Here is a 27,973-nt window from a genome sequence, read left to right on the forward strand (position 1 = left end):
TATGGAGATTATTTTCCGGATTTACTCGTTTACTGTCGCTCAAGCAGATTCCATATGAGCCAAAAAGAGTCTGGCCTCATTGAGCAGGAGGTTTATAGATTAAAAAACTGGTGCTTAAAGTAAAAAACAAATAAACAGTGATGATGGGGGTCTTAATTAATTTATTTGTTTTTATTTTTTCTTATTTTAACATGTCAGCCATGGATACTTTTAAAGTGGGTGTTTTAAATGTGAACGGAGCCAGAGTTTTTAAAAAAAGGACACAAATTTATGAAACTGCAAAATTAAAACACATTGATGTCCTTTTTTTACAGGAGACGCACAGCGACGGCTCTAACGAGATAGACTGGAGGAGGGAGTGGGAAGGGGAAGTCATTTTAAGCCACAACACATCTCTTAGTGGAGGAGTGGGCTTCCTCTTCTCCAAATCTTTTACTCCAGTCTCACTGGAGGTCGAGCATTTTATCGAGGGGAGGTTGCTTTTAGTAAAAGCCCGGTTTGACCTTTTTAATGCTGTTTTTATAAATGTGTATGCCCCAACAATCGGTGCAGAGAGGAAGTTGTTTTTACAAAAAATTAATGATGTTTTAAATAGCTGTGCCTCGGAGGATTTTTTATTCTTGGGGGGGGATTTTAACTGTACAGAAAATGCTTTTTTAGATCGGAACCACGCAGAGCCGCATCCAGCGTCCCAGCATGTTCTGAGGCAGCTGGTCCGCTCTCATGGTCTGGTGGATGTATGGAGGAGGATGAACGCAGAGGCTAAACAATACACATGGTCCCACTGCAGAGGGAATAGGATTTCCTCTGCCAGGTTAGATCGTATTTATTGTTTTAAACATCATTTTAACATTTTTAAAATGTGTAATATTATACCTGTTGGTTTTACCGATCACTCTTTGCTTTTATGTAATGTTTTTATTAGAAATGTGTTGCCAAGAAGCGCATACTGGCACTTTAACTCAGTTTTAACATTTGATAAAAATTTTAGAGAAGCTTTTATTTATTTCTGGAGTGTTTTTAGGCAAAGGAAGAGTGATTTTAACAGTCTTAGGCAGTGGTGGGACCATGGTAAGAAATGGTCTCTGTCTGTCTCTCTGTCTCTCAACGTACGCGTTGCAGTACCGCAGGAAAACAATGGTTTTACTGTCAACGCGTCTCTGTGGATTTAGATTCAGTTAGATTTATTTAGAATTATTTATTTATACAAAGACAAAGACACAAGACACAAAGGCAGTTCAAAGAGCTTTACACAAGGCACAATGTAGATAAAATAAAATCAGTTAAAGTTAAAGACAATAACGTGATTTACAAACTTTACACTGCATTGAGGTTCCTTTTCTTCGTCGTTGGGGGTCACTTGTCTCTGAGGCCGCGGGGTCTTCACTGCTCCTTCTATTATTACTAACAGCCTGGTTCGTTTATGTAACCCCACCTCCAACTCATCAAGACCAACAGCTTATAAATAATCTCCTCAACCGCATAATCCCTTTAAACTAAATACAGATACGTGATCCCTGTGAAGCTCTCGCTGCAAACTACTTTCAAAACCAAAGCACAACAAGACTTTTTATTACTATTTCTTATTTAGCTTTTTTTGCCAGGAACATCAAACGTAACCTGTTACCTGCCTTGCGTGTATATGTGGTGGGGAAGTAATGTTAAGACGCAGCACCTTTGGGCGCTGATGGGTGCCGATGAGTAAATGGTGCGACAGAGAAAACGGAGGAGGCATATATCAGCAGGACGAGTCATAACTTTTAATATGATAATGTAGCTCCGCCAGCTTGATCAGGTTTCAACTCACAATTTAGAAATACCTTCTGTGTGTGTGTGTGTGTGTGTGTGTGTGTGTGTGTGTGTGTGTGTGTGTGTGTGTGTGTGTGTGTGTGTGTGTGTGTGTGTGTGTGTGTGTGTGTGTGTGTGTGTCCTGTGACCGGCAACAAGACTCTTCTGCCAGCCATCCAACCACCATCTTGCAGTGTTTAGGGATGAGGTCAGACTCCCTTTTTCTGTGTGTGTGTGTGTGTGTGTGTGTGTGTGTGTGTGTGTGTGTGTGTGTGTGTGTGTGTGTGTGTGTGTGTGTGTGTGTGTGTGTGTGTGTGTGTGTGTGTCTGTGTGTGTGAGACACCTGCCTCTAGTGTGACAGCTCTATGAGCGTCCTCATGAATCACAAGTCATGTGGCTGCCCTCATCTCATGTACCCGAGTTAGAAATGTCCCTGAAATCCGGCCGTGTGTGTGTGTGTGTGTGTGTGTGTGTGTGTGTGTGTGTGTGTGTTCACTAAGTTTGATGCAGCACTGAAACCTTAGTAGGGCAGCAGAGGAACATGGGAGGAACAAGGAATTGGAGGTTGGAGGAGAGGTGGTGTGTGTGTGTGTGTGTGTGTGTGTGTGTGTGTGTTTATTTATTTGTGAAAGCAAGAGAGGCCGAGGTCATGTGAAGGTTTACAGCTAAACATAGGGTATGAGGTCACTACATACACATATTGTCCTCATTTGCACCAAATCAGAACAACACACTCCGGTTCAGCTTTAGTACAATCAGGGGACCATTAATTGAAAAAAGTCATTCATCCATTGAACACACTGTCACTTTTTATGAGGACTATTTATTTGAAGAAAGTAGCTCAAATAGAAAAATATAAACCGTTCAATGTCATATTTTATTTCTCTGCTTATCTTAGCCTTGAGGGAATTGAGGTTTAATATTTGGTTGTATGAAACTGCAGATGTTCACATATGTTCTTCCCCTGTATTGTATATTTCACAGTTCCTTTTCACATATTTTCTGTTTTGTTCGACGGTGATGGATGGGGAGACATTAATAGTTACGGTACAAGGGCAGGTTTCACAGGCTGCAGAACATTGTACTGTGTTAAAGCCAGTCATTGTTTTAGATTATTATCCTGCTGCATTGTCTAAAAACACGGAACATGGATGTGAACAATTAAAGGTGAAAGTCGACACGTCCGTCGCCCGTCTTAACTTCAAACATAATGTGCTACAGTGCAGAAAAACGACAATAAAGTAAACTAAAAACATATCTCTTTACTTTAGCCTTTTAATGGTGATATTTTATAAAATCTTTAATGCTTCTACTTTATGCCACTTTAAACTCATTTAATACTATTTTTAATACCATCTTTAATGCTATTTTTAATGCTATTTACTATTTTTATTCTGCTATTTAATACTATTTTTAACACTATCTTTAATGCTATTTTTAATGCTATTTTTAATGCTATTTACTATTTTTATTCTGCTATTTAATACTATTTTTAATACTATTTTTAATTCTATTTTTAATGCTATTTTTAATGCTATTTACTATTTTTATTTTGCTATTTAATACTATTTTTAATGCTATTTTTAATGCTATTTCACATTTACATCAACATTGTGATTATTGTACTGTAAATGCTCTGTATAATTTTGTACAAATTTGGGCTGCAATTCTTGTATGAAAGGTGCTGTACAAATAAAGCTTATTATTATTATTATTATTATTATTATTATTATTATTATAATAAAAAACATGTCACTGTAACAAAATAGATCTGTTTAATTCTATTTTACTTTACCTGGCTCTGTTTAATCACGGTATAACTCGAGTTTTCTACCGTTGCTATAATTCTATATATATTATCTCTATATATTATAATATATTATATATTATTATTATATATATTATTAGCTCTAAATAACTATAACCTTGTACAGCAAGAAGGAAACCAGATAAGACAATCTGGAGTGAATACATCAACCAAACTAATTAGGATGCTCCTTTTCTTTTTCTTCGTAGATTCCTGATTACATCAATTTTAATTATCCCTCCTGCTCTACATCTCCTCAGCCGTCTTTTCTTGCGTCCATGCCTCTCTTTCTAACCTGTCGTTGATTAGCTGAAGGGGGTCTCCAGGATAAAGGCAGAAGGGGCAGCGGCTACATTCTTGTTACCAGGTGTCAGGCTCCGGGGCTCAACACTTGTTGGGGGGAAATATATTCCATCACCCAGGAGTCCAAGCTCAGAAGTCATGCAGACCATTCAAACGACACACAACTGGTAATTACGCAAAGCAAAAGCAAAGCATTTGCTAAACATTTCTCGCATTTCAGCTCCTTTATGCTAACCCTTAAACATTGTTTTGTTTCTCCCGCTTCTCAGCTTCAAGTCGTAACCTTGCAGGATGCTCTTAATTAGAACCGCCTCGTTAGCTACACCTTCCTCGCTCCTTAATTCAGAAGAATCATCTTCACCCTTCTTTGAAGAAAAGGAGCGCTGCCTTTCTTGTCATTTACTCCCTTTTTTCTTTATGATGAGGAAAAGGTTTTTCTTTTCTGTGTTTTTCTGTTGAAGGTTTTCATTGAATTGGCAGATAAAGAGGCTGGCTTATGAAAAGACCCACGTTCATCAAGGACCTAGGAGCCACCTGATAAATTGTCTTGTTAAGAAGAGAAAGATCACTATGTGACATATTCCTCCCATTCACTCTCAGCAACACAGGTGCAAAACAGACAACAGACAAATGGGAATCAATCAATTTGCGCTATAGCTGGTGCTTGTATTGGTATACAAACGCTGACGGCCACTCAGCTGGGGGGTTGATCAATTCCATTTAGACTCAATTTAAGTGATTGCTGCATGTGCATAAACACATGAAGGCAAACGGTAAAAAATCAAATGTTTTACAGGGCAAAGAGGGTCCAACACACATCCATCCCAAGGCCACTGTCTCGCATCGTGTGAATGAGAGAGTGGGGACAATGAGAAGCTGTGAATAAAGGGTGTGTGTGTGTGTGTTTGTGTGCACACCCTATTACCCAGACACCACCAACATTGTATGGGAGGATGACTCGGTGCTGTGAATACGAGAGGACAGTGAGAGCATGTTTGATATCTGAAGGGAGAGACAGAAACAAAGACAGGCACACACGAGGGGGGAAGACGGTTCGAGAAATGGAGGTAAATGGGGAGGATGGAGGAGGGGAGAGAGCGAAGGATATAAAGGGTCAGACTGACATCGCTTCTTTTCTGTCAGTCTCTAAGCAACTCACAATAGAAGGTCAGAGAAGAAGGAGAGGACGACGACAATACAGAAATACAGAATACTCCTTTATTCAACCACAGACAGGCAGGTAGCAGACACACACACACACACACACACACACACACACACACACACACACACACAGACCAGGACTGGCATTAAACAGAAAGTTAAATAAAATATCTCGGAGTAGAAACACACATCCAGGATCTGTAATTGGGTTTTTTGACTGAGAGTGACAGTAATGATCTGAAGATGAGGTTAAACTTACTTTAATATAAGAATATAGAAAATAAGAAATAAAACTTTCAGTGATCCAAGAAAACCTTAGAAAAACTATTAATTTAAAAGTACCAAACAACAGTTTCAGGCAGTAAATAATGTGTGTAGAATGGGATTTTTTATTATTAAAATGTAGTTTTGTTATAGGTTTATCGTCTTAAAATAACATCAGGATCAACATTTATCTTGTTTTTTATCAAGAAATCCCACACGACCTATCAAAACCAACAATGAATTTAGCCAATGAAGACTTCAATCTAATTTAAACAAATTAAAAAAGGTAATTTTCTAATGCTGGTGAAATCAAAAGATGTCATGATATTGGTTCTGTTTCCTGTTTCATTTTGAAATGTTCCCTTCCCCTTGTGCCATGTCTTGTGTTACTTCCTGCCCTTGTGTTTGTGCCTTTCTCCCCCAGCTGTGTCTCGTTCCCTTCATTAGTTTCTGTGTGTATATGTCCCTGTCTGTCTGTCTGTCCTGCTCGTGTCCTGCTCGTGTCCTGCTCGTGTCCTGCTCTGATTGGTTTGTTTTATTTTGTTACTTTGTATCTTTTGCAAGCTTTCGTAAATAAAGAATAAATAAAATCATCCTCTGGCTACTGCATTTGGGTCCTCCTGTACCAAACCGCAACAAAAGAGCTTTTACTGCTAAAGCAAAATTAAATAAAAAACCAGAATCAAGTGACAACAAGCAGAGAAGGACAATTAGGGGACACTTGATGAGGCTAGCATTAAACAAAAGAGGCCAAACCATGTATAATGATAAAATAAGAATAAGAAGTAGCAGCATTATAAAAGTAAGTGAACTAGCAGCCAGTAAACACGATAATAGATAGATTAAAGGTCATCCACTCACTATTTCTGGTATCTTTAGTGAACATTAGTACAAAAGAGCTGCTTTCTTAATGAAAAATACTCTGTAATTAAAACAACAGAGGCCCTCAGGCTGTTCCCTGGGGAACACCACAATAATTACTGTTGCCCAAACTATGAGAAAACTATGATTTAATTAAGAATCAATCAGCCCAACGTCAAATTAAGGTCAAGCCGTGTCATTTGTTCGCAGCAATCAGGAGGTCTGCAGTGAAGCAGTCTCGGTACCGTGGCCAACCTTGAATTTTCTTCTTAAAGAAGGTGAAATTGATAAATGAAATTCATTAAAAGAAAGAAATCTCCTCAAGGACCTTTAGCCAAGAAGGGCAATTTTGAAAAAGTTTAATCATGGAGATTAAGGAAGATTTACCTTCTATGGAAGAAGCTGAATAATGTAGAACGCTGGAATAAGCATATGGTACTATTTATTCAAAACTACATTCAAATAGCAAAATAGATTGACTTCAAAACATGTAAATATTGTAATTTTTCTTCTATAATGTAGAACAAATAACTAATGAACTTCCACTCAGTTAAGTCATTTTAAGAAGTAATAATCTTCACCATTAAATCGAAGGTGTACAGATTCATTTGATTTCAAAGGGAAATATTTTTATTTACTTTTATCTGACAGCTTTAGTTACTTTACAAAACATATAAATAGCTTATAAAATATGATGTTTTTGTATAAAGTAAAAGTAAACTACTGAAGCAATCAGTCAATTAATCAATTAGTCGATTGACAGAACATTTATTGGCAACTATCTTGACAATCGTCATATGTAATGCAGATCAGGGTTGTGAAGATTTGCTCCTGACTGGACCATATGTTCTTTTTTATTATCTGTTTAATCAAAATGATGAATTAATAATACTATTATACATATGTCCCCACTGTAGAAAACATCCTGGCGTTTTCTTTTCTTCATTGCAACTCAAAGACGATGCTTCTTCTTCTAAGTGTCTGGCAACAAGTTCCCTCTCCTCTCCTCAGAGACGTGAGGAAAACGTGGCCGTTGTTTGCTCAAGGACAAATCCTGAAGAAAAAATAAATCATACTTTTCCCTCTCGGCTAGTGAGTTGTGTTAAAAGGAATCCTTTCTATGAGGGTGTAGGTTTTAGAAAAAGTTGCATTTTTATAATTTCCTCTCACAAGTCTGCCGGTTCAATGTCCATTAGCAGCGCCGGCTAAATTGTGTTTCTGACGCATTAAGTGTCGTTCAGAAATGGAAACAATTTCTTCAAGGTTCAAGGGACAAGGAAAGGGACAAAAAGGATTGTCTGCCATTCATGTGGAAGCCCAGTAAACAACAGGACTCCCGCTGCCCTTGGACTGAATATTCACTTAAGTGAATTCCCTTTCGTTTTTTCATTATTGCATTCATATGATCATAACACTGTATCGTACAAGTGTTGCATCAATCCTTCACTTACTTTGTGGTGGATCATCTTTAAAGAAATACTGTACATGTTCAGAGCCTGGCCCGGTCGACCTATCTGTCCGGCGATGAAGAGACCCCAAAATTCAAGTGGATTATAAAGAGGTCTCCGATGTACTTAATTTATTTTATTTTATCAAGAGACAAAATGAGGAGCTGTGTTCATCGTCCATGTTTGTTAAGCTATGATGTGTAAATGCTACTTATCAACAAGGAACATATCTTGGGAGAAACATGATGAAACATTTTAATGAACGTGGGCATTCTGCCAATGTCAACATATTTCATTCCTTACAATATAACATACATTTGACACTAAAGCATGATTAAATGTTTTGGGTGTGGGTATGTTTCGGCACTGATAGCACTTGGTTAAGTTCAGCGAAATTGTTAAATGGCTAAAAGAGGAAGAACATTGTTCTCCCTGCAGACACGTCATCTGTGAATGTATTTGTAGATGTATTTCCTTTTCTATTTGAACTTTCTTTTAAAATCCTTGTGTGGACACGTGTTGCAAATTAGCGTTTAGCTAATCAGTGCATCAGGTCATTGTGCATAAATGTTACATCACAATGCTACTGTGATGCACATATCAAATAAAGCTAAACTATTGGTTAAAGGTTCAATTAAAACATTAAAACAATGAACTAACATGAACAGAGTGTGAAGAGGTCACAGTGTTGACGTTAAAGACATCTGTGTGTTGCAGAGATATCCACTGAAGTTAGCATGCTAACAGCTAGCTGCGCTCCGTCCAGGCTGCAATACCACGTGTTCCTCTAGAGGTGCTAGTGAGTCACTGCAGCTCCAGTCTGCTGAGTGCAGAGAGAAGAAGACCATCTACAGTTTATAGTTTGTTTGTTGGATTACATCAGAAGTGGCAGAAATGAGAGCTCCACCTCGCTTCGTGCCAGGAGGCTGTTTCTCTGAGTGTGTATCTGTCTGCAGCCCCGAGAGATGGACGTAGCTTCCGTTAGCAGTTAGCTCGAGTTCAGCCACAGCACCGGGGATGTGCAGACTCGGGATGTGCCGAGTGTTGGCTCTGCTTTTATAGGAGAAGTCTGTGATGTGTATTTTCTGTGGTGTTGTACGTGAATAGCTTTGCGACGTGGACACTTCCGGATCCATAACGACTCTATTGAAACAAAGTTCTGACAGGTGTAGCAAAGACGTCCCGGTTTGTATTCAGACGACCAAAGAAAAGATGTTATTAAGCACACAAAGATTAGCCGGAGCTTTTACCTTGGATGTTTTAAAGGCTGAATACGCAGGGTGTAAATGGCACATTGTGATCAATAAAAGAATAGTTCCTTTTCTCTCTTTCTGCAATTTCTCACTGTCTCAGAAAAGACCTCGAGGTGGTATTCGTGTCCTTTCAGTTGTATGCCATGTGAGAGGATGAAGGCATCTATTCAAATTAGAAACTGCATTAAGTTGAAAGGCAAACTATTCCTGCTGAGCTTTTTGCATGACAAGAATCCTGCAATGTTTTAAGTTTTGCAGACCCATTATAAATATAAACTCTTCAATTCAATAGTGGATATCTTATTGAGTAATAATATGCAGTGTTACCAATAGCAGCTGGAAGTTTTTAAAGAAAGCATCGATACAAATTAAATTTGATTTTGATGAAGTAGCTCTTGAGGCGCAGATAAGGACCCCATAAGAGTCTTATTAACGTCTGTGGGACTCGCCAAGGTAAGAGTATTATAAGAGGAGAAGCCTCAAGTCTTTTATGTCGTCTTTTCTATGAGGGACGGGCTTGACTGTGGTGAATAGTTTGATTCTTTTATACTGTAAGACTGTATGACGTGTGTGTAAGAGATGAAAAATTGTACCTGAGCTCGCAATTACACTCAAGTATACTTTCAGACACGAGCCTTTATTTCAAACAAAACACGAGATTCATGAGAATAAGCGGTAAAATTAAATTAAGACTTTTTTGTTTTAATATAAATTAAAATATAGACAATGCTAAACCCAATTTTCTGAGAAGTCGTCGACCTGAAGGTTAAGTTAGTAAATGATTTTAGTCTGGCAATATTTTATATTTTCCTCATTCTCAACTCACCAAACAAAAACAATCGTATTCAGAAACTATTAGAAAACTCATCAATGAGCCACAACGTTGCACCTAAACACTCACTGGAGCACCGATTCTGAATTAATCCGCCGCTGAAAGTAGTCCCCAGCAAATGGACATTTTCCTGCTGGTTAGAAAAGTTGAAAACGTTGAGAAGGATTAACACACGGCTGGTTTGGTTGTTTTATTGGGTCAGAAAATCATCAACAATAACACCATCGTTATTCTCTGAACCTCCGATTTGCATATTATTTATGACCTTTTATCTTTTTTTTTACAACTCCAGCAGTTACAAGTGTCTGTGTCCATCTTTTGTTCTCTACCGTACCGATATCAACCTGTCAATCACAAGGTAGCCCCGCCCTAAAGCACACCCTGCGTTATCGTCTATTTTACTCTAAATGGGAACAAAATGTACAATTTTAACATCATGAGGTATTGAAGACTTATTATACCTATTATAAGACGTATTATTGGGACTCGTCAGGAAAATATTTACTGAGGTAATAAATCAAAAGAGAAGTTTTCTCATGGACTTGTTTTTGCAACCAGTGGAGTCGCCCCCTGCTGGTTGTTAGAGAGAATGCAGGTTTAAGGTTCTTCACTTTTCAGACGCAGATGTTGGCGCTTGGTTTTAATCCCACACCATCTGTATAAGGAGTTGATGTTCCTCCACTGGTACATTTTTTAAAACTTTGTAGTTTCTTTTTTTAAGGCTAAATAATTACATTAAACTGTTTTTTTTCGTAAATGTAATAAATCTAAATGTTATACATTTTTCATTAATCTTGAGCTTTTAATTACTAAATCTTTGTTTTAGTTTAGTTTATTCATTCCTTTATTTGTTCCTAATTGTTCTGAAAGACATCAGTGAATATGAAGCTTCTTTTAAATACTTATAGCCGTACTGACTCAACTTTATATCATAATGCAAGTTTTATATCACAAAATACAAATTATTATACAAATACTTGGTAGCCATTTCCTGAGCTGAGATTAAACCTCTGCTGTATTAATGTGATATCATCAGGAGCTCCACTGCATGGACCAGGGTCATGCTTTAACAACGTACTTTATTTAGTATAATTGTTACTATAAGTACCATCTTCTGAGCCTCTCCATCACCGTTCATTCAGACTTTCTAGTGCTGACCTTTTTTAAAACAATCACAAGAACAAGTTTAAAACTGCACTTTTAAACTGCACTGCAAAATACGACCTGCAGTTTGTCTAACTGTCCTCCGTCAATGCTCAGTTCTGGGAGCTTCATCTAGTAAAACTACTATTTAAACAGCTTCTGGCTGATTCTAGGTCGACAAATATTTCATTTTTAATTTTGCAGGATTTTAATTAGCAAATAATGTTTTTAATTACTTTTTAAAGGCAGAAAAAAAATCTGTTTTAAATCTGAGAACATACATATGTAAAATGTTAGTAGACCTGATAGCATTACACTTATATACAAACATATTTAATGAGGCTTTGGGCTAATAGCATAGCAGAATATAAATTCATATTTAATAGTTTTTTTGATTTGTGTGTTCATTTCCTTTTTGCAGCGTAAACCTCAACAAACCAGATTCACTGAAAATCAATAAATGATTATTTTTTATTTCTCTGTGAATGGAGACCTTGGCGTTTCTGCACTGAAAGACATTTTTAGAGACTTTTCTTAAAAGCAAATCAATGAATTTTAGTTTGGATCTTTCTCTCCTGAACACACACAGACGCCTGCAGCGCTGCTACACATGCAGAAGTTTAATACGTGAGTTTGTTGCCCTCTAGCGGACACCTGGAGAACTACACCTTCTCTATAATGCTTATGGAGCCAGTGGGGGGGAAAGTATCAAGATCTTTGCACCGTCAAAAATAAAAGTCCTGCATTAAAACCTTCCTGAAGTAAAAGTCATTGTGCAGTAGAATGATTCCTGTCAGTGTTTTACTATTATATGGGATTTTTTTGGATTTATAAAAAAAAATAAACCTAAAACTTGCAGATAATATATAATATATATATATATATATTATATATATATATATTATATATATATATTATATATATATTATATATATATATATATATATAAATATTATATAAATAATATATATATATATATATATATATATATATATTAAATATATTGCGTTGAGCCAGTTGAGGTGGTTCATCTAGTAAGGATGCCACCTGGGCGCCTCCCTAGGGAGGTGTTCCAGGCACATCCAGCTGGGAGGAGACCCCGGGGAAGACCCAGGACTCAGGTGGAGAGATTATATCTCCTCACTGGGAACGCCTCAGGATCCCCCAGTCGGAGCTGGAGGATGTGGCCCGCAGAAGGGAAGTCTGGGGTTCCTTACTGGAGCTGCTGCCCCCGCGACCCGACCCCGGATAAGCGGTAGACGAGGATGGAGGGAGAAGGAAGGAGAGAGAGAGGAAAGGAGGAGAGAGAAGAGGAGGAAGAGGAGAGAGAGGAAGAGAGAAGAGAGAGAAGAGATATAGAGAGAGAGGAGAGAGGGATAGGGGGAGAGGAGAGAGAGAGGATAGATAGGAGGAGAGAGAGAGAAGAGAGAGAGAGAGATAATAAGAGAGAGAGAGAGAGAGGAAGAGATGAGATAGATAAGATTAGATATAGAGAGTATAATATAGAGATATAATAGAATGATAATATAATATAGATTAAGATATATATATATATATTATGATATATATATATATAAGATATATTATAGATATATATAATATTAGATATATATATGATAAATTAGATATATTATATATATATATATATATATATATATATATATATATATATATATATATATATATATATCAAATGTTTCAGACAATTTGCAAAACCAGTGAAATTGTCATTTTAATGAAGGTCACGGTGCGTTTCATTTGGTTGCCTGTAATGGCGTCGTGTCCTCTTTGTGTCTGTCTGTCATAAATTTACTTTTCATCCAGTTTAAATTCACATTTTTACAATACACTTTTTAGATCTTGGTTGTTTTTAACTATATATATTTTAACCAGATGAAGTTTCTTATTCATCGGACGTCTGGATCTTAAGTTATCAGAGAACGTTAGCGGTTAGCGTGTAGCCTCTCCGTCCTCTGTCCAAACTGCTTTATTGTGTTTTTTACCGGTTTTTCTCACCTCTAATAATTCGGCTCCCGGTAAAACCTCCTAAACGGGCGAGAAGTGACTACGTTGTCAAAACTCCCATGATCCCACGCTACATAAGGATTCCACTAAACTTTCGTAATTGATTTGATAGTGCGCCCCCTAGTGGCCGGAAATGACGTATTGTGCATTTAAACCTGGAGTGTGGAATAATTACAGACCTTTTTAGTTTTTAATTTGAGGCAGTTTTTAAATTTCACACATTTTTAAAATACAATTATTAATTGATTCTGCCTTAATTTGCTTATAATGTTACATTTGAACTCAAAGAAAAACAACAAAACACAATAAATGATTTTATTTCCTTTATTTTATCTTGTATTTTATCAATGAATCAGATTCTCACAAAATTACTTGTAAAATGTTATTAAAATGATTAAAGCAGTAATATATTCCTTCAAACAATTAATAATATTTCATTTATTTATATGTTCTCTCTGTTAGGTGAGGTTTTTCTACCTCACCTGCACATTAATTTTTAATTTGTATTTACTTTCCCCCTGTCTTTTCCTTTGTGTGTGCAAATAAAACAAAAATAAAATGTTACAGCATTTAGTTTCCATCTTCTAACTTGCAAGACTTTTCAATTTGCAGGCTGATAAAACAGAAAAACTAAACAAATTTCTGTTCAGACATTTCCTTATCATTTATATTGTTATAGGAGAGTTGTAGCTGCCATAAAATATAATAAATAATGTTATTCCTCGCAGCAGACACAGCGTAGAAAAGGTTTTACCTGCAGTGTGTGTGGAGGCTGTCTCGATCGGCTCTAATGCAAAGTTCTGGTTAAACATTGGCCCAAAGTTTGCCTTCCGCCTTCTGTTGTTTTACACTAAAGCTCCGGCAATTGTTGCAGCCATTATTGACTTAGTAATTAAAGTATTTTAACGTGGGGATTCTGTAATCATTACATATGCCACCATCTGTCCCTGCGCCGCTGCATGAGCACCTGAAATGGATTTTTCCTCCTGAGTAGATAACGTATAAAACCATTTGAGGAGGGAGGAGGGTCTGACTCATGCAGCGAGGATTTATATAAATAAAACCGCTAGTTTTTAATAGTTTATAACTATTTTCTTCCTAATATTTATTTATTTTATTTCATCATCTTTATTTTTGTAGTTTTTCAAAACAAAACACTTATTTTATGAATGAATGAACAAATGTGCAATAATTCTACATATAGAAACTTCACTTTTAAAAGAAGAATATATATATTTATATAAATAATCTATTAATAACAATGTAGTTTGGTACAAAATATAGGAGTTAACCATATATGGAGAATAAAGTTTACAATCATAAACAGACAATAAATTAAATACTTTAATGGGTTTAAATTGTGCTTTTCTTTTAAAGAAATTAATAAGAATTATTTGGCGAAAGACTTATTTATCTTCCTAAATCGTATTCTTTTATTATTGTGCATTCAAGGGAATATCAATCGAGCTGTTTATTCATTTTATAAATGGCTTTTTGTTTCTGTTTTCTTTCCTATTTGTTCTAGAATTAATACTAAAAAGTATTTTGTGCTTTCTAGGAAATTATTAGCAAATGTACAAACAATAGAATAAGTTAAACTCATGCTGTACAGTAAAAGATTCTCTACACACTTCATACAGTAGAAGAATAAACCTATTTGTCATGATTTAAACAGTTAAGTCCAGTAAAGTTTAAGTATTTAAATAACATTCAATCCGGTTTCATCCTCCTTTGATCTTGTGGTTTTATGACTGGTCACCATGGTGACAGCTTTACTCCCCCCCTCCCCTCTCCCTCCCTCCGTGTGGGTTCTCGTAACATTTTGGTAAACACTTTTATCTCCCTCATATCTCCCCTCCATTGTGCCGCAGAGAAAGCAAATAATTACAAATAAAAAAGCTCCCAACTTTGATCCGCGGTCTTTCGATTGTGACTCCGTCCCGCAATCTCCGAGTTCAGCCATTAAAGAGTCGTGCGTCCTCCGCTTTGACACGAGCTCTTTGAATCGGGGGAGATAAGGACTCTATTGGGGTCTGTTATTGACTGGAAGTCAATCTGCTGCACAGGAAGACAAAAGCGAGGACACAAACTGTTCCCTTTCCATTATTAAAGCTAATAAATCAAATGGAAAAACATGCAACCAGATGCAACGCGGTGCAACTTCACGTGGCGAGCGGAGCTGCAGCAGCTGATTCACGGTTTTAGACTGAGATATCTCAGCAAGTGTTCCAGAGAGTGTCGTGAGCGTGTGTACAGACATTGATGGTGCCCTGAGGATGAATCCTACTGACTTTAGTGAAGCTCTGGCGTTTCCTCTCTAGCGCCACCGTGAGGTTCACAATGTGAAACAGTCTCAACCGGATAGATTTCCATTAAAGATTTCAGATATTCATGTTCCCCTCAGGATGATTTGATGATCCTCTTTTCATGAAGCCCTCCAACCTGGGAACATTTGAATGAGTCCCACGCTTTGATTTATGACCTGCAAAACTAACGACGTGTTCTGAAACGTGAGGATAGAAAACACTCTGTGTTGCTGTGTGCTGATCTTTATATATAACATTAAAAAGCTGTGCTGTTAGGCTGCGTTTCACTTCTTTGTCGTCTTATCAATAAATATCGAACACCATTCTGACTAACAAAGATTTATTTACAACAATTTGCACACAAGTGGAAGCCCTCAGGCGTCATTTAGGAACAAAGCTGTGTTCCCACACGGGATAAATGACATGAAATACAGTTGTGGATATGATTTAAACATCTCTATCAGAGTGATTATTGTTAGAATTTGTATGTTTTTTTAAAGTAATAATCCATAATTTCATACAAATAAATATTTTTCGTTTGCTCCTGGTTTATAATACAGTAGGGGATACAGATAATTGTCTGTAACAACAGTCTTCTCTATGTCTGTATACTCGAGGATCCATGTACCTCACAGTTTGGCTGCTCGTCACATTTAGGATCCGAACATCAGGACAGTTCTGCAGTAGAAGTTCGTGTTTTCGGCCGTCATTGTACTCCTCCTGCTCCCATGAAGACAGTGTTGATGGGAGGCAGCGAGGACACCAGGTCCTGCACCTCTGACGATGACGGCACACGCTGAGAGAGCAATGCATCCTGGGAGGTGAACGGGGAGGGGACTCCAAACATGCAGGGAGCGGATCCTGACGAGGGGAGGGAATGATCTGCAGGAGGAAAACAACAGAAAGGTATTCAAATGTATGAGATTTCATTTCTTTGCAACAATACAAGATGGAATTCTCTTATTATAAACTATATTTATGTTTGTTTGAATTCAAACCCCAGATCAAAACTCACCTTTTCAGAACTGCTTTTTACGTGTAATTAATGTTTTGTGTGTTGTCTTATATGATAATTTTCACTTCATAACTTGAGTATTCTGAGGCGCTCTATAAATTAAATGTATTATTATTACTGTTATTATTTATTATTATTGTTTATAATGATGAATTATTTATTTATATATTATTGTTTGTTATTATTTATTATTATTACTGTTATTATTTATTATTGTTTATAATGATTTATTATTTATTTATATATTATTATTTGTTATTATTTATTATTTAGTATGTATTATTATTATTTATTTATTTATTATTTATTATTTATTATTTATTATTTATTATTTATTATTTATTATTATTATTTATTATTTAGTATTTAGTATTATTATTATTATTTACTATAATTTATTATTATTATTATAATGTATTATTATTATTATCATGTATTATTATTATTTATTATTTATAATTATTATTATTATCATTTTTTTATTATTATGTATTATTTATTGTTATTTATTGTTATGTGTTATTATTATTTATTATAATTTATTATAAACATTTTATCATAATCATTACTATTATTTTAATTATGTTTTTATTATTATTATTAATTTATATTTCTAGTCCTTTAAGGGATTTCTTACTTTTATTTATTTATATTTTGTTGATTTATTTGAGATATTTGAACCTCACCCGCTCCAGTTTCGGCCTCAATGAAATACTGCTCCTGTTGTTTTTCTCCCGGGTTCGTCCAGGATGTTGAGCGGATCGTGGACTTCAGAGTACGTCGAGGGGAACGGACGCAGGCTGCCGACGGTGCTGATGACGGACACGTGCTGGTCCACCAGTGATGTCATGCGCTGGCTGTCCAGGTAACTGCTGTTGCCGTAGTAACCTGCCACAGGAGGAAAGTTTGGCATTGATGTTAATAATCGTGGTGCCATTTGATTGGGACCCATCAAGGATTAACAACAATGAGAGGTCACTAGATGATTAAAGGAATAAAAAATATACGTATATAACGATTTCGGTTTGACAAAACAATGAGTCTAGATGTCTGTAATGCATGAACAATATGTAGAGTCTTTCCAGCCCATAATAATGTGATGAAGTAGATCCCGAGTCGTCCTTACCGCCGTGTCCTGCAGCAGAGTACGTCTGTCCCTGAGGGTTCAGTCCGGCTCCCACAAAACTGAACTCTGCTGAGTCCAGAATCTGAGCTGCCGTCTGAGCGTCCAGTCCCTGTTCGACTGTATCCGAGCCTGAAGTGTAGCTGGGTCGCACCGCAGAGCCGTAAGGTGTCAGGGAGCAGTTGGAGCTGTGAGACGAGTGATGCGCCGACGGGTGATAGAAGACGTCTTTGGTCAGGTGTTGGTCGTTGAAGGTCGGGTACCGAGAGAGATGGTAGGCGAGCGATGAAGACTGAACCGAAGCCAGACACTGACTCTGAGTCTGAGGCCTGAAACACAGATCAGAAACAAATCTTTGGACTTAATAATGAAAACCAAACATCATTTCCATCTCCACGATCAACCATCTCATAACAATCTGACAAACTGAACCAAGGAAGATAAAGACAACAGAAAAGAGAATAATAATTGTGATATAAAATGTAACTGTAAGGGTCGTTGGACGCGTTGTAGATGCACAGAATAAAGCTGACCTGAGTGCAGGCTGGTAGTTTGAGGCCGAGGAGCCGCCGGCTGCAGGGAAGTAACTCGAGCTGGTCTGAGGTAAGCAGTGGTACAGGGTCTCCGGGTAGGAAGAGCAGGGGATGGGCTGGGTCATGGCGCTGAGAGAGGACAGGCAGGAGGAAGAGGTGGAGGAGCAGGTGGAGGACGAAGAAGACGTCGTTAGGGGTCTCCCCGTCATCGGCCCCTGGTTGATGACGGAGCCTCGGTGCACTAACGCTGCCGGAGAGATTGGGGGCGTCATGAGGGGCCCGCTGACCTGAGAGAAGTCCATCTGACCACCTGAGTGTGACGAGGGAAACACACAGGGACAGGAAGTGTTCACATTACAGCATTGTTTGATTTAAAACTGCACCAATCTCTGCAGCTCTATGGAGCATTTTAGCGTCTTTCTGCTCATAGTTTTGGTTTTAAGGCCCGAGTGTAAAATTGTCATAATTAGCATATGAATTCTTGAGTTATGGGCAAAAACGTGTTTTGTGAGGTGACAGTGACCTTTGACCTTTGACCCCCAAAAAGTGGCCGTTTGTGCCAAACTTGAAGAAATTCCCTCCAGGCGTTCCTGAGATATAGTATTTAGTAGTTCAAGCGACCAAAAACAAAAATAAATAAAGTTTTATTAAGTTTTAATGTTAAATACTGGTAGTAAAGATACAAGACTGTGTCCCCCACAAAAACAAGAGCATTGGTTGTTTAAGATAAGCCTCTATTAATTACACTTTCAACATATGGACACAATAAGTACAAATAAATAGAAAAAGTAAAAAAATAAAATAAGAAGAAGAAGTATGTAAAACTGCAATAAGAATAGAAACCATGTATCTAACTATGTGTTTCAGTTTTACCTGAAACTGTGAACCCAGCAGACTCTGTCCCCTGGTAGAGGACGGTGCTCGTTTCCAGACTTTGCTGCTGATTGGTCGACAGAGACATGTAGGCGTGTTCTCCCAGAGACTCATTCTTCACCGATTGGTCGATGGCAGCGCTGGCCTTGTTGCGATTGGCTAGGAAGCAGGAACTGGGAGAGGCCATGAACGCTGCTTTACTCGCGTCTGAAAGTGAAAGAACATCTGGTGAAACGCTCCACAGGTTGTGTATGTACCCATTATGTTGTACGTGGGGATGTAATGTAATAATGATATAAAATAAATAAATAAATCATTACAATCAACCCCAAAGTTTAGCCACATCCTTTTTCTCACCTTTCATTTTATTTCCTTTATTATATTTGATGGCTATTTATTAATGCTCTGTAACATTTTTATTATTTGTCTATTTTTATGATGCTTTATTCTACTGTAATTATCATTATGTTTATTTTTAAAGCTGTTTTAATCTTTATGCCTTCTGTAAAACTACAACAATACATTATAGAAGATACATTTTCTTTCCTAACAATTATATTATTGTATTTATATTTAATTTAATTCACTTTGTTTTATATCAAGTTCAATAAAGGAATAATATTAAAAAAACTATTATAATCCTGTTTGTAACATCTGTACGCTGGAGTTACGTGGGCTTTCCCTTGATAATAAATGATTCTCGATGCTTAATACCTGCGTTCTTCATGTATTTGTCCAGCAGGTTCTGCAGGTCCTGCTCCTTGTCGTTGTTGAACTGAGTCTCCAGAGCCAACAGGATGTACTCGTCCAGCAGCATCCTGATCAGATGGAAGGAGCCTGTCAATATAGGAAAATGCAAATGAGAAATATAACCCAAAAAAATGTGCGTTGAGACTTCGTTATCTACAGTTTGACCTTTAGGATATCAAGCTGCTCTTTGTTTGGCCGGCAGGGTCGTAGCTTTAAAACCTTCTGTGTGTGTTTGAGCTTCTCCGGGACTCTTCAGACCAAATGGTTAGAGTTTATTCATATGTGTGTGTGTGCGTCTGTGTGTGTGTGTGTGTTTGTGTTTGAACAGAGAGCACGCGACCCGCAGATAAGACTTTGTTTAATCAAGGCGAGTCTGGCCATTACAATTTATGGCGCTATTGTAGCAATCTGCTCGGAGCTGGCTTGTATTACTCTTGTGTGTGTTTGTGTGTGTGTTTGTAAAGAACACAAAATGAATTAGCTGAGCGACAGTTATTAATTTCACAAACATGAATCACGACGTTGTCACCGTGTTCAGTATTTAGCTTTTATTAACTGGGTTTTAATGTTGCCTGATAAATAGCTTTGTAAGCATAAGTTACATCATATTTCCCATAAATTCTGTTGCTTCCTGTCTCGCCTTCTGGCGTCTTATATTATATCTTGGTATCTTGATTTATCAGTTTTACTTCTGTTTGCTTTGAAGGAAAACAAAAACCTTTTTCTGTTTTGTGTAAAGCAACCCTGGCAGATTGCATCAAATCTGACTTGATGGCAAACAAGTAAAATAAATAATGTTTAACCACCAGTCCTGCTAGTTTAAAACACTGTTTTATAACAATTTTACATACAGTGAAAGGTTGCAAATTAAAACAAATTAAACAAGTAAATACTAGATCTTTGCATTAAAAGCTTAAGAATGAATTTGTTATTATTATTATATATTATTATATATTGTTATTATTATTATTATTATTATTATTGTTATATATTGTTATTATTATATATTATATATTATTATATAGTATTATTGTTATTATTATATATTGTTATTATTATATATTGTTATTATTATTATTATTGTTATATATTGTTATTATTATATATTATTATTATATAGTATTATTGTTATTATTATTATTATTGTTATATATTGTTATTATTATATATTATTATTATATAGTATTATTGTTATTATTATATATTGTTATTATTATTATTATTATTATTATTATATATTGTTATTATTATTATTATATATATTATTATTATAATTCTAATTATTATTATTATTATATAGTATTATTGTTATTATTATTATATATTGTTGTAAAGTGCATCATACATTTTTTCATTTTAGAAAATCAACAAAAACTATTTGAATTGAATTGGTAGAATTGCTCTTAAAAACATTGAATCATTTTAATTAGGATGTTCCTGCAAAAGAGAGCATCTACCTCAATGAAATGCACCTGAATAAATAAAGGATAAAGGAAAATAAATTATTTTTAAAAATACTCTTGCACTTGACGGGTGTTTAAAATGTTCCCACCAAAGCTGGAGGCGTTGTTGAGCGTGAGGTTGTGCATCACTCTGGCACCAAAGAAGCTCCACCTGAGGAGGAAATCCTGAGCTCGCTTCTTCACCGATCGCCCGCTCTGCTTTCCGGGCTGAAGGACAGAAAGGACAGAAAATAAAAAGACTGCTTGGGTGCACAGCGGGACATTCTGCAGGACAAACACTGCTGCAGGTGGAACAGCTGTTACCTTGATGACTTTATGCTCCACGACAGAGTCCAGCCACTCGATGAAGGACTCCACCGTGGCGTTCTTCCTCAGCAGCTCCTTCAGCTCCTGAAAGACGGTGATGGAGTCGTCTGGAATACAAAACAAAAAGACAAATTCACACACTTCATTATGAATACAGAGGAGAGCGACAGAAACAGCTGCTGGATGTTTCTGCAATACTGTAAGAAAAGATCTGACTGTACATAATCTAATATTGTTATATCATTTATATTTTTTCAGTTGATTAATGTAAATATTCAAATATTAGCCAGATGGATAGCAACTTTACTTTACTTAAGTTTAATTTTGAGGTACTTCCATTTTATACTCCTTTATCATTTTACATTTTGAAGCCCATATTGTACTACAATACTACATATAGTTACTTTTTAATAATACTAAATATTAATAAACTAATATATATATATATATATATATATATATATATATATATAAATATATATAAATATATATAAATATTATATATATTATATAATATATATATATTTAAATCAGTTAAAACATTATTGCATCAATAATTATAATTCAATAATATAATTTATATTATTCTGAATAATGAGTACTTTTACTTTTGGTACTTTAAGTGTATTATGATGCTAATACTTCGGTGTTTTAACTTAAGATTTAGATTTTTACTGGTATTTCTACACTGTGTTATTGTTTGAATAATTGATTTTATTTATGGAATATCAGAAAAAGAAACAAGAATATCTGACTCCTCCACCTCTGGTCCGAGTCGTCTTACACTCAGAGTAGATGTCGGGGTCCTGGTCTCCGGTAGCGTTGATGCTGAGCAGAGGCTGCGAGCTGATGCTGCTGAGATCCACGTTATCGATATCCAGCACCATGCTGGTCACCACCGCCTGGTCGAACAGCGCCGGACGAGCTATCTGCAAAAGAAAAGACCTCAGAAATCATTATCATGTTTATATTTGAGACATTATGATGTAACATGTCCTTCAGTGAACGCCGTACCTGTGCCAGGTGTAAGAAAGACGTCTGTCTCTTCAGGGAGGACACAAAGTGGCGTGCTATAGGGAGCTTCTTGGCTGCAAGGCATTCTGGGAGGTTCTCCAGGGAGGAGGCGAGCCAGAGCTCCCAGTGTTTGGCAAAGTTGCGGATATCTGCCAACAGACTGATGAACAACATTTATACGGATCTCCTCTCAATTCCCAATTATTTAATTCAAGCTTTTAGATCTTTTTACATCATCGCAGTTACAAATAACTGATTTTGGGTGAGACTGGACTGCATCCTCGTCTCTACAGTAAAGAAAGATGGTCAACTTGTATCATGACTGATGGACATACAACTCCAAAACTAAGATACAGGCATCACAAAGCTTCAGCAAAATCAGTTCCAACATGCCTCGCTCTCTGCAGGACAGGAAATGGCTTCTGACTTCTTAGCACAAGTAAATAATTTGTCCACGCTGACGTTACAAACCTTTCAGGCATCTCTTGCATTGTAGCTGGAATCAGAACATCTGTTAAAACCTGAGAAAACAAGACACACATAATTAAACTCTGTTAATCCAGATGGAGAACAATCCATCCTCATGCATATTGTTCGGGAACTTTCTCCGTATAAAAGCACAAACTGCAACAGGGATGTCATTTTCATTTTCTACGCAGGGTAATGCTCTCTTCAAACGATTAAATGATATAAATGTTGGAGTTTGGTGCTGTTCTGCAGAAATAAACATTTCTTAACAACCTTATAGAGGATGGAGTCACAGACGCAGAAGATGTCGACTATGACGGGGTTCTCCAGCAGCGGCAGCAGGTGGTCGGGCATCCCCTGCCAGAAATGGAGCAGAAAATTCTGGATCTGAAACAAAACATTTGAAGAGTTATATGGAGTGGATGTTAAACTGTGAGTAAGTAAATGCTCTTGTGTGACAGTAGCTATCACCTCCTCAAAGTTCACATTAATGGCATTGTCCAGGATGCACTGGCAGTGTGTTTTATACATCATGATCAGAGTGTCCACCTGCGGAGAGACGATGAAGATCTGACTTTAATTTAATGCACAAACAACCCAGTTACAGTTACAGTCCATGCACTTTTGTCAAGAGTAAGTACATTTGCATTATGCATGTCAAAATGACCTCTGCAGGTAGATAATCGCTGCCAATATTCTTGTTTTTACAGCAAAAATAAACACAGAATATGTTGTATATGTCAAAATGAATTAATGTTAATCACCTTTTCTCTGGGGATGTTTCCCTGCAGGAGAAGATGCTGAGCGTTGGGGAAGTCGGGGAGCAACGTTCCAGTTTTAGAGCTCAAAGAATATTTCCTGGTGAAGCCTCCCTGAAACAAAGAACAACATCAGGCCCCTTTTTCATTTCCTTCATCTTGACACTATTTATTGTGTTTAAAGAGTAAATAGTTGTAAAGAGTGGCTTAACTTGCTGCAGTGATGTAGAAGTGTACTTCAGTGTGTCTATCTACACTTGAGTGCATGAGTGCGTTCCTACTGAGAAGTTTGGCAAAATGCAGTGCACTATGAGTACCCGGATGATGACTCAGGAATGAGTCCTAAAACCTGGACATTTGTTAGCATTTAGCACTTCTGGTTCCCTCGTCTCAAAGTAAATAAATGTTTAATGTTTTTTTGGTTTGATTCCTGAAACGAGGTCTGCGGTTATTAACACAAGCTGTTCATTCCTGAAGATTATCTTGCTGAACAGTATCATAAACGTTTCTGCAATAATCCAAAATCCAAAACTCGGCTTTTTGACGAAGGAACTTGCCGATGGTAACTTCCGGGTTCGGCCTACAAAAACACGTCATCCCTGCAGCACTCTTTACTGTCGTCGGACAGACGCCATCGTTTTTATTGGAATAATTGAGCAGCATATAATGATTTGGTTCCACAAACGATAACGATGCTAGCTAGCTAACAGCGGTGATCGTCCGGTGAGTGCACAGCAGCCGTGTGCGATTTGAGACAACGCTACCCAGTCAGAATGTAGTGCATGGTGTACACCGTGCACGACATGGCAGTGTACTAACTGAAGTATTCAAATTGAGACACCGCAGGTGCGACGTCACGGTTGGGTGTGGTTACAGCTGCAACAGAGCATATTTCTAAAACACTTAAAATTATATTGTTCTGTGTAAAACAAAATTTTACGGAAGTTAAGGAAAATTTTGTTTTGGAAAGATGGGTTGAAATATCCCTCCTAATTTTGTTTTATGAATTTAGTTTACTTGGGGAAATATTTAACACTCAGCAGATCTCTGCTTTACTATCTTCACTTACCTCGTTCTTCAGTTTGCTCCCTGAGAATCTGCGATCAAAGAGAAACAGATTTGATCTTTTAAACGGAAAGAAAACGCACAAATCTATAAACACCACCGCAAAACACATAAAAACACACAAGTAATTACTTTGAGAGAAAGTAAAAACATCGAGAATTTTGTGTTTTACGTTATTATAGGAGTATTTCACATGACAAAACATCAGTGTCAGCCGCAAAGACTGAGAATAAGCAGAACAAATATGCATCACTGTGCATTAATGCTGCACACACAAACACTAGGGTTCCACATAATGAGCAGAGAACATGGAGGCACAGTGTAATGTGCAAGAATATAACTTGTTACCTGGTCAAACCTTTCCCAGAATACACGGAGTGATAGTAAGCGCTGCTCTCTTTGATGCCAATTCCATAATAATGGTATCTGTAGATATTAAACATAAAAATATCAAATAAGTACGAAAACATTTTGGAGCTCGAGGAAACATTAGAAACATGAGAGAAGTAAACTGAAAGAGTATTTTTGCATTTACTTGGAGTGTCCTCTGGTGCCGAGTCTCCTTGTGGTTAGAAGAGGAAACTTCTGCCGAATCGTCTGATGAGAAAAGTAATCAGATTACTGTATTCCAGAGTACCCTCGTAACGAACAATATGTAATGTTTACAACACAGTTTTAAACTGCACAGCTCTTCCACTTTTAACTCACAATATACATGTTTTTCTGTCAAATTCTTATAATATTTCTCAATTTCTTTCAATATCTGCTTTTCTTTTACATTTTAATTTATTTTATTGTCTTTATGTATGCACCATCAAATTCCTTGTGTGTGATATTCATATTTTTAGTCATATTTTATGAACCTTAAACCTTTTTTTAAATGTATGAGTTTTTAATTTCTTACTAAAACTAATAATAATAATAAAAAATTAAAAAATTAAAAAATTAAAAAACATTAAGCCCCCTTGCATTACTGAAGAGCCATGTGACAGAATACAGGAAGTGCGCTTTCCATACACACACACACACACACACACACACACACACACACACACACACTCACACACCTTTCCGAATGTAGCAGCACAGGCCGGCTCTAGTTTCTCCTTCCTGCAGAAGTCCAGGTAGTGAGCATAGAGGATACAGCGAGGCAGACACACTCCTTCACACACGATGTAATTCTCCTCCAGCCTGTTGACACACGTCTGTTAGATTCGACGTTTTATGCCGTGCATCCAAAAGTTATTTCATGACATCACAGGGTTTATAAGTTCCTCTTATTAACGTTTTCTTCCACCACCAGCAGCATCTTGTAGGATGGAGGAAGGCAGACAGCATGTCCCCCGACTCACCTATAAATATGGATATTAGTGTCTCTTCACTGCTCTTACCACTGCAGAGTGAGCTGTGTCTGCTTCTTCTTGTCCTTGATGATCTGACTGATGGTCTTCCTGGAGGACGAGATGCTCTGTTTGATGTCCGGGTTGAAGTCCACCAGGTCCTGGTCTTCCTCAGAGGACGGCGTCTCGTTACTGTCCTCCGCCTCTGAGAAAACACACGGACAAATATAGCACATAGTTCACTAGAGAGGTGGTTACGCTGTCTCGGAAAATTAACTTGAATGTGTTTGTTTTCGACATACAATGTAGATAAAAACAGAAATATGAGCGCTGCTTTTTACCCATAATATCCTCTCAGAAAAACTCCAGAAGAATCCAGAACCTGATTTCTTTACATAACGTGACTTATTTAGTCCGACACTGGTCTTTCCTGTCACTGTCTAAAAGAGAGTAAAACAGCTTCTTCTTCTTCTCTGGTGTAATTTCAGCTCATACCCTCTAGGACAGGTGTGTAGCTATATACTGTACATACATACATACTGACATATGTATATATAATATGCTTTTATTGCTCAAAACATATACATATCTTTGATTATATTGTAAAAACGTCACCTGAAAATGTTGCTTAGCCATCATTTAGTCAAGCAAAATATTACATGATGCACGAGCAGACAGTAGATATAGATTTAATAATAATAATGTTCTTATTTTTACATTTACTTCAGTTTCAGTGTTTCTTACAAGTGAAGGATAATTTAGTTTTTCTCTGCTTTTATTTATTACTTAACTTAGATTGTTATCTGGTCTGCCTGCACAGTAAACAATGGAATATATGAGCACTGTAAAAGGCATCACAGCCATTCAAAGACACAAACTGTAAATGCATTTTGAATGTTATTGTGTTCAAAGTGAATGTTTTCATTTGTTTTTGGTGCAAACTGAAACAAATGACAGTCCACAGTGAGAAAAGAGACACACTTGAACACTATTAATGTCACGTCTGATGATAAAAACTACAACATTAACATTATTATTATTAGATATCAGTTATAATGGATGTGGGAACATTTTGTGATGCGTTCAAGAGCTCAAATAAATCCAATATATCCACCTGAATAATCCAACATATTGAGTTTTGTTAGCACGTTTATATAAATGAAAAGTGCACTTATAAATAAATAAAAATTATTATTATTATTAACATATTGGAGCTGACAGCTACAGAAAACATGAGTTTGTAAATGTATATTTTAAAATGACAAACAAATACAAATGTATATGTGAATCGTGACAGCGACATAAATATCTTTGCATATGTTTCCAGACTTTGCGGGTCATTTTAATAGTGTATGTGATATTTAATAGCTCTAACATTAATAATATTGAGTTTGCTTTTTGTGCATCTATCAAAATCTTTTCTTGACTTTTGTGAAAAAAGCTAAAGAAAAGTTGTTCTGTGAAAGCTTTTCAATTTTGCACGATTAATTAAAAGTCATGCATCAAACATATTTTGGGAAAAAACTGTTGAAATTATCTTAAATTAAGTTAAATTACGTCTTCCCTGATGTGTATGCGTCTTCATCATCATCATCATCATCATCATTATTCATGTTTGGGGCCAAAAAAGTTAGTGAAACAATTGAAAGGGATCTTGTTGTTGTAGCACCCCCATCTGGACAATCTGAGTCCTTTTGCTTTTCTTTTTACCAGAGCAGTTTGAAAACATTCAGATTTAAAGACTTGGAGTGAAGTTGTATTTTTAACGAGGAATAAGATGGTTAGTATATAAGAAGGATTTAAATATAAAACTGTAACATTTCAGCCCATTTGGCTTTTCTAGCAGCAATAGATGATTGAGAATGATTGTTTAATTACCTGATTTAATCCCAGAATCATCCTCCTGATGAAAAAGTGTCTGTCCGTTAAAGTCTGTGCGTGTGTCTTCTGGTGAGCTGCACAAAGTCTTGGTGAGAGAGTGAATAAGAAAAACTCCATCTCTGGCTGAACTCTCACTGCTGCGTTTCATCGGCATAGTCACATAAAAACAAATGTCGTTAAACAAATAAAC

The 27,973-nt window shown here is 36.6% G+C and overlaps 2 protein-coding genes across 2 annotated transcripts in view; one reads left to right on the forward strand and one right to left on the reverse strand.

The window, feature by feature from the left end:
- Positions 1 to 58, forward strand: part of plg (plasminogen) — an 8,293-nt gene extending 8,235 nt beyond the window's left edge. Inside the window, exon 18 of the mRNA XM_029425830.1 lies at positions 48 to 58. Coding sequence (XP_029281690.1) covers positions 48 to 58 — 11 coding nt within the window. The remainder of the gene's footprint in view (positions 1 to 47) is intronic.
- A 15,764-nt stretch (positions 59 to 15,822) lies between these two features.
- Positions 15,823 to 27,937, reverse strand: rfx6 (regulatory factor X, 6). The gene is given in 21 exon segments (XM_029462799.1): positions 15,823 to 16,076; positions 16,896 to 16,923; positions 16,925 to 17,097; positions 17,336 to 17,661; positions 17,866 to 18,175; positions 18,739 to 18,945; positions 19,453 to 19,575; positions 21,041 to 21,158; positions 21,255 to 21,364; positions 22,042 to 22,186; positions 22,272 to 22,431; positions 22,743 to 22,792; positions 23,013 to 23,126; positions 23,211 to 23,288; positions 23,504 to 23,611; positions 24,567 to 24,594; positions 24,911 to 24,988; positions 25,098 to 25,159; positions 25,630 to 25,753; positions 25,954 to 26,107; positions 27,781 to 27,937. Coding segments are annotated over 21 exon segments (2,829 nt in total). The 3' UTR covers positions 15,823 to 15,900.
- Positions 27,938 to 27,973: the final 36 nt, after the last annotated feature.

This window comes from Cottoperca gobio, chromosome 24 (assembly GCF_900634415.1).
Source record: "Cottoperca gobio chromosome 24, fCotGob3.1, whole genome shotgun sequence".
NCBI lineage: Eukaryota > Metazoa > Chordata > Actinopteri > Perciformes > Bovichtidae > Cottoperca > Cottoperca gobio.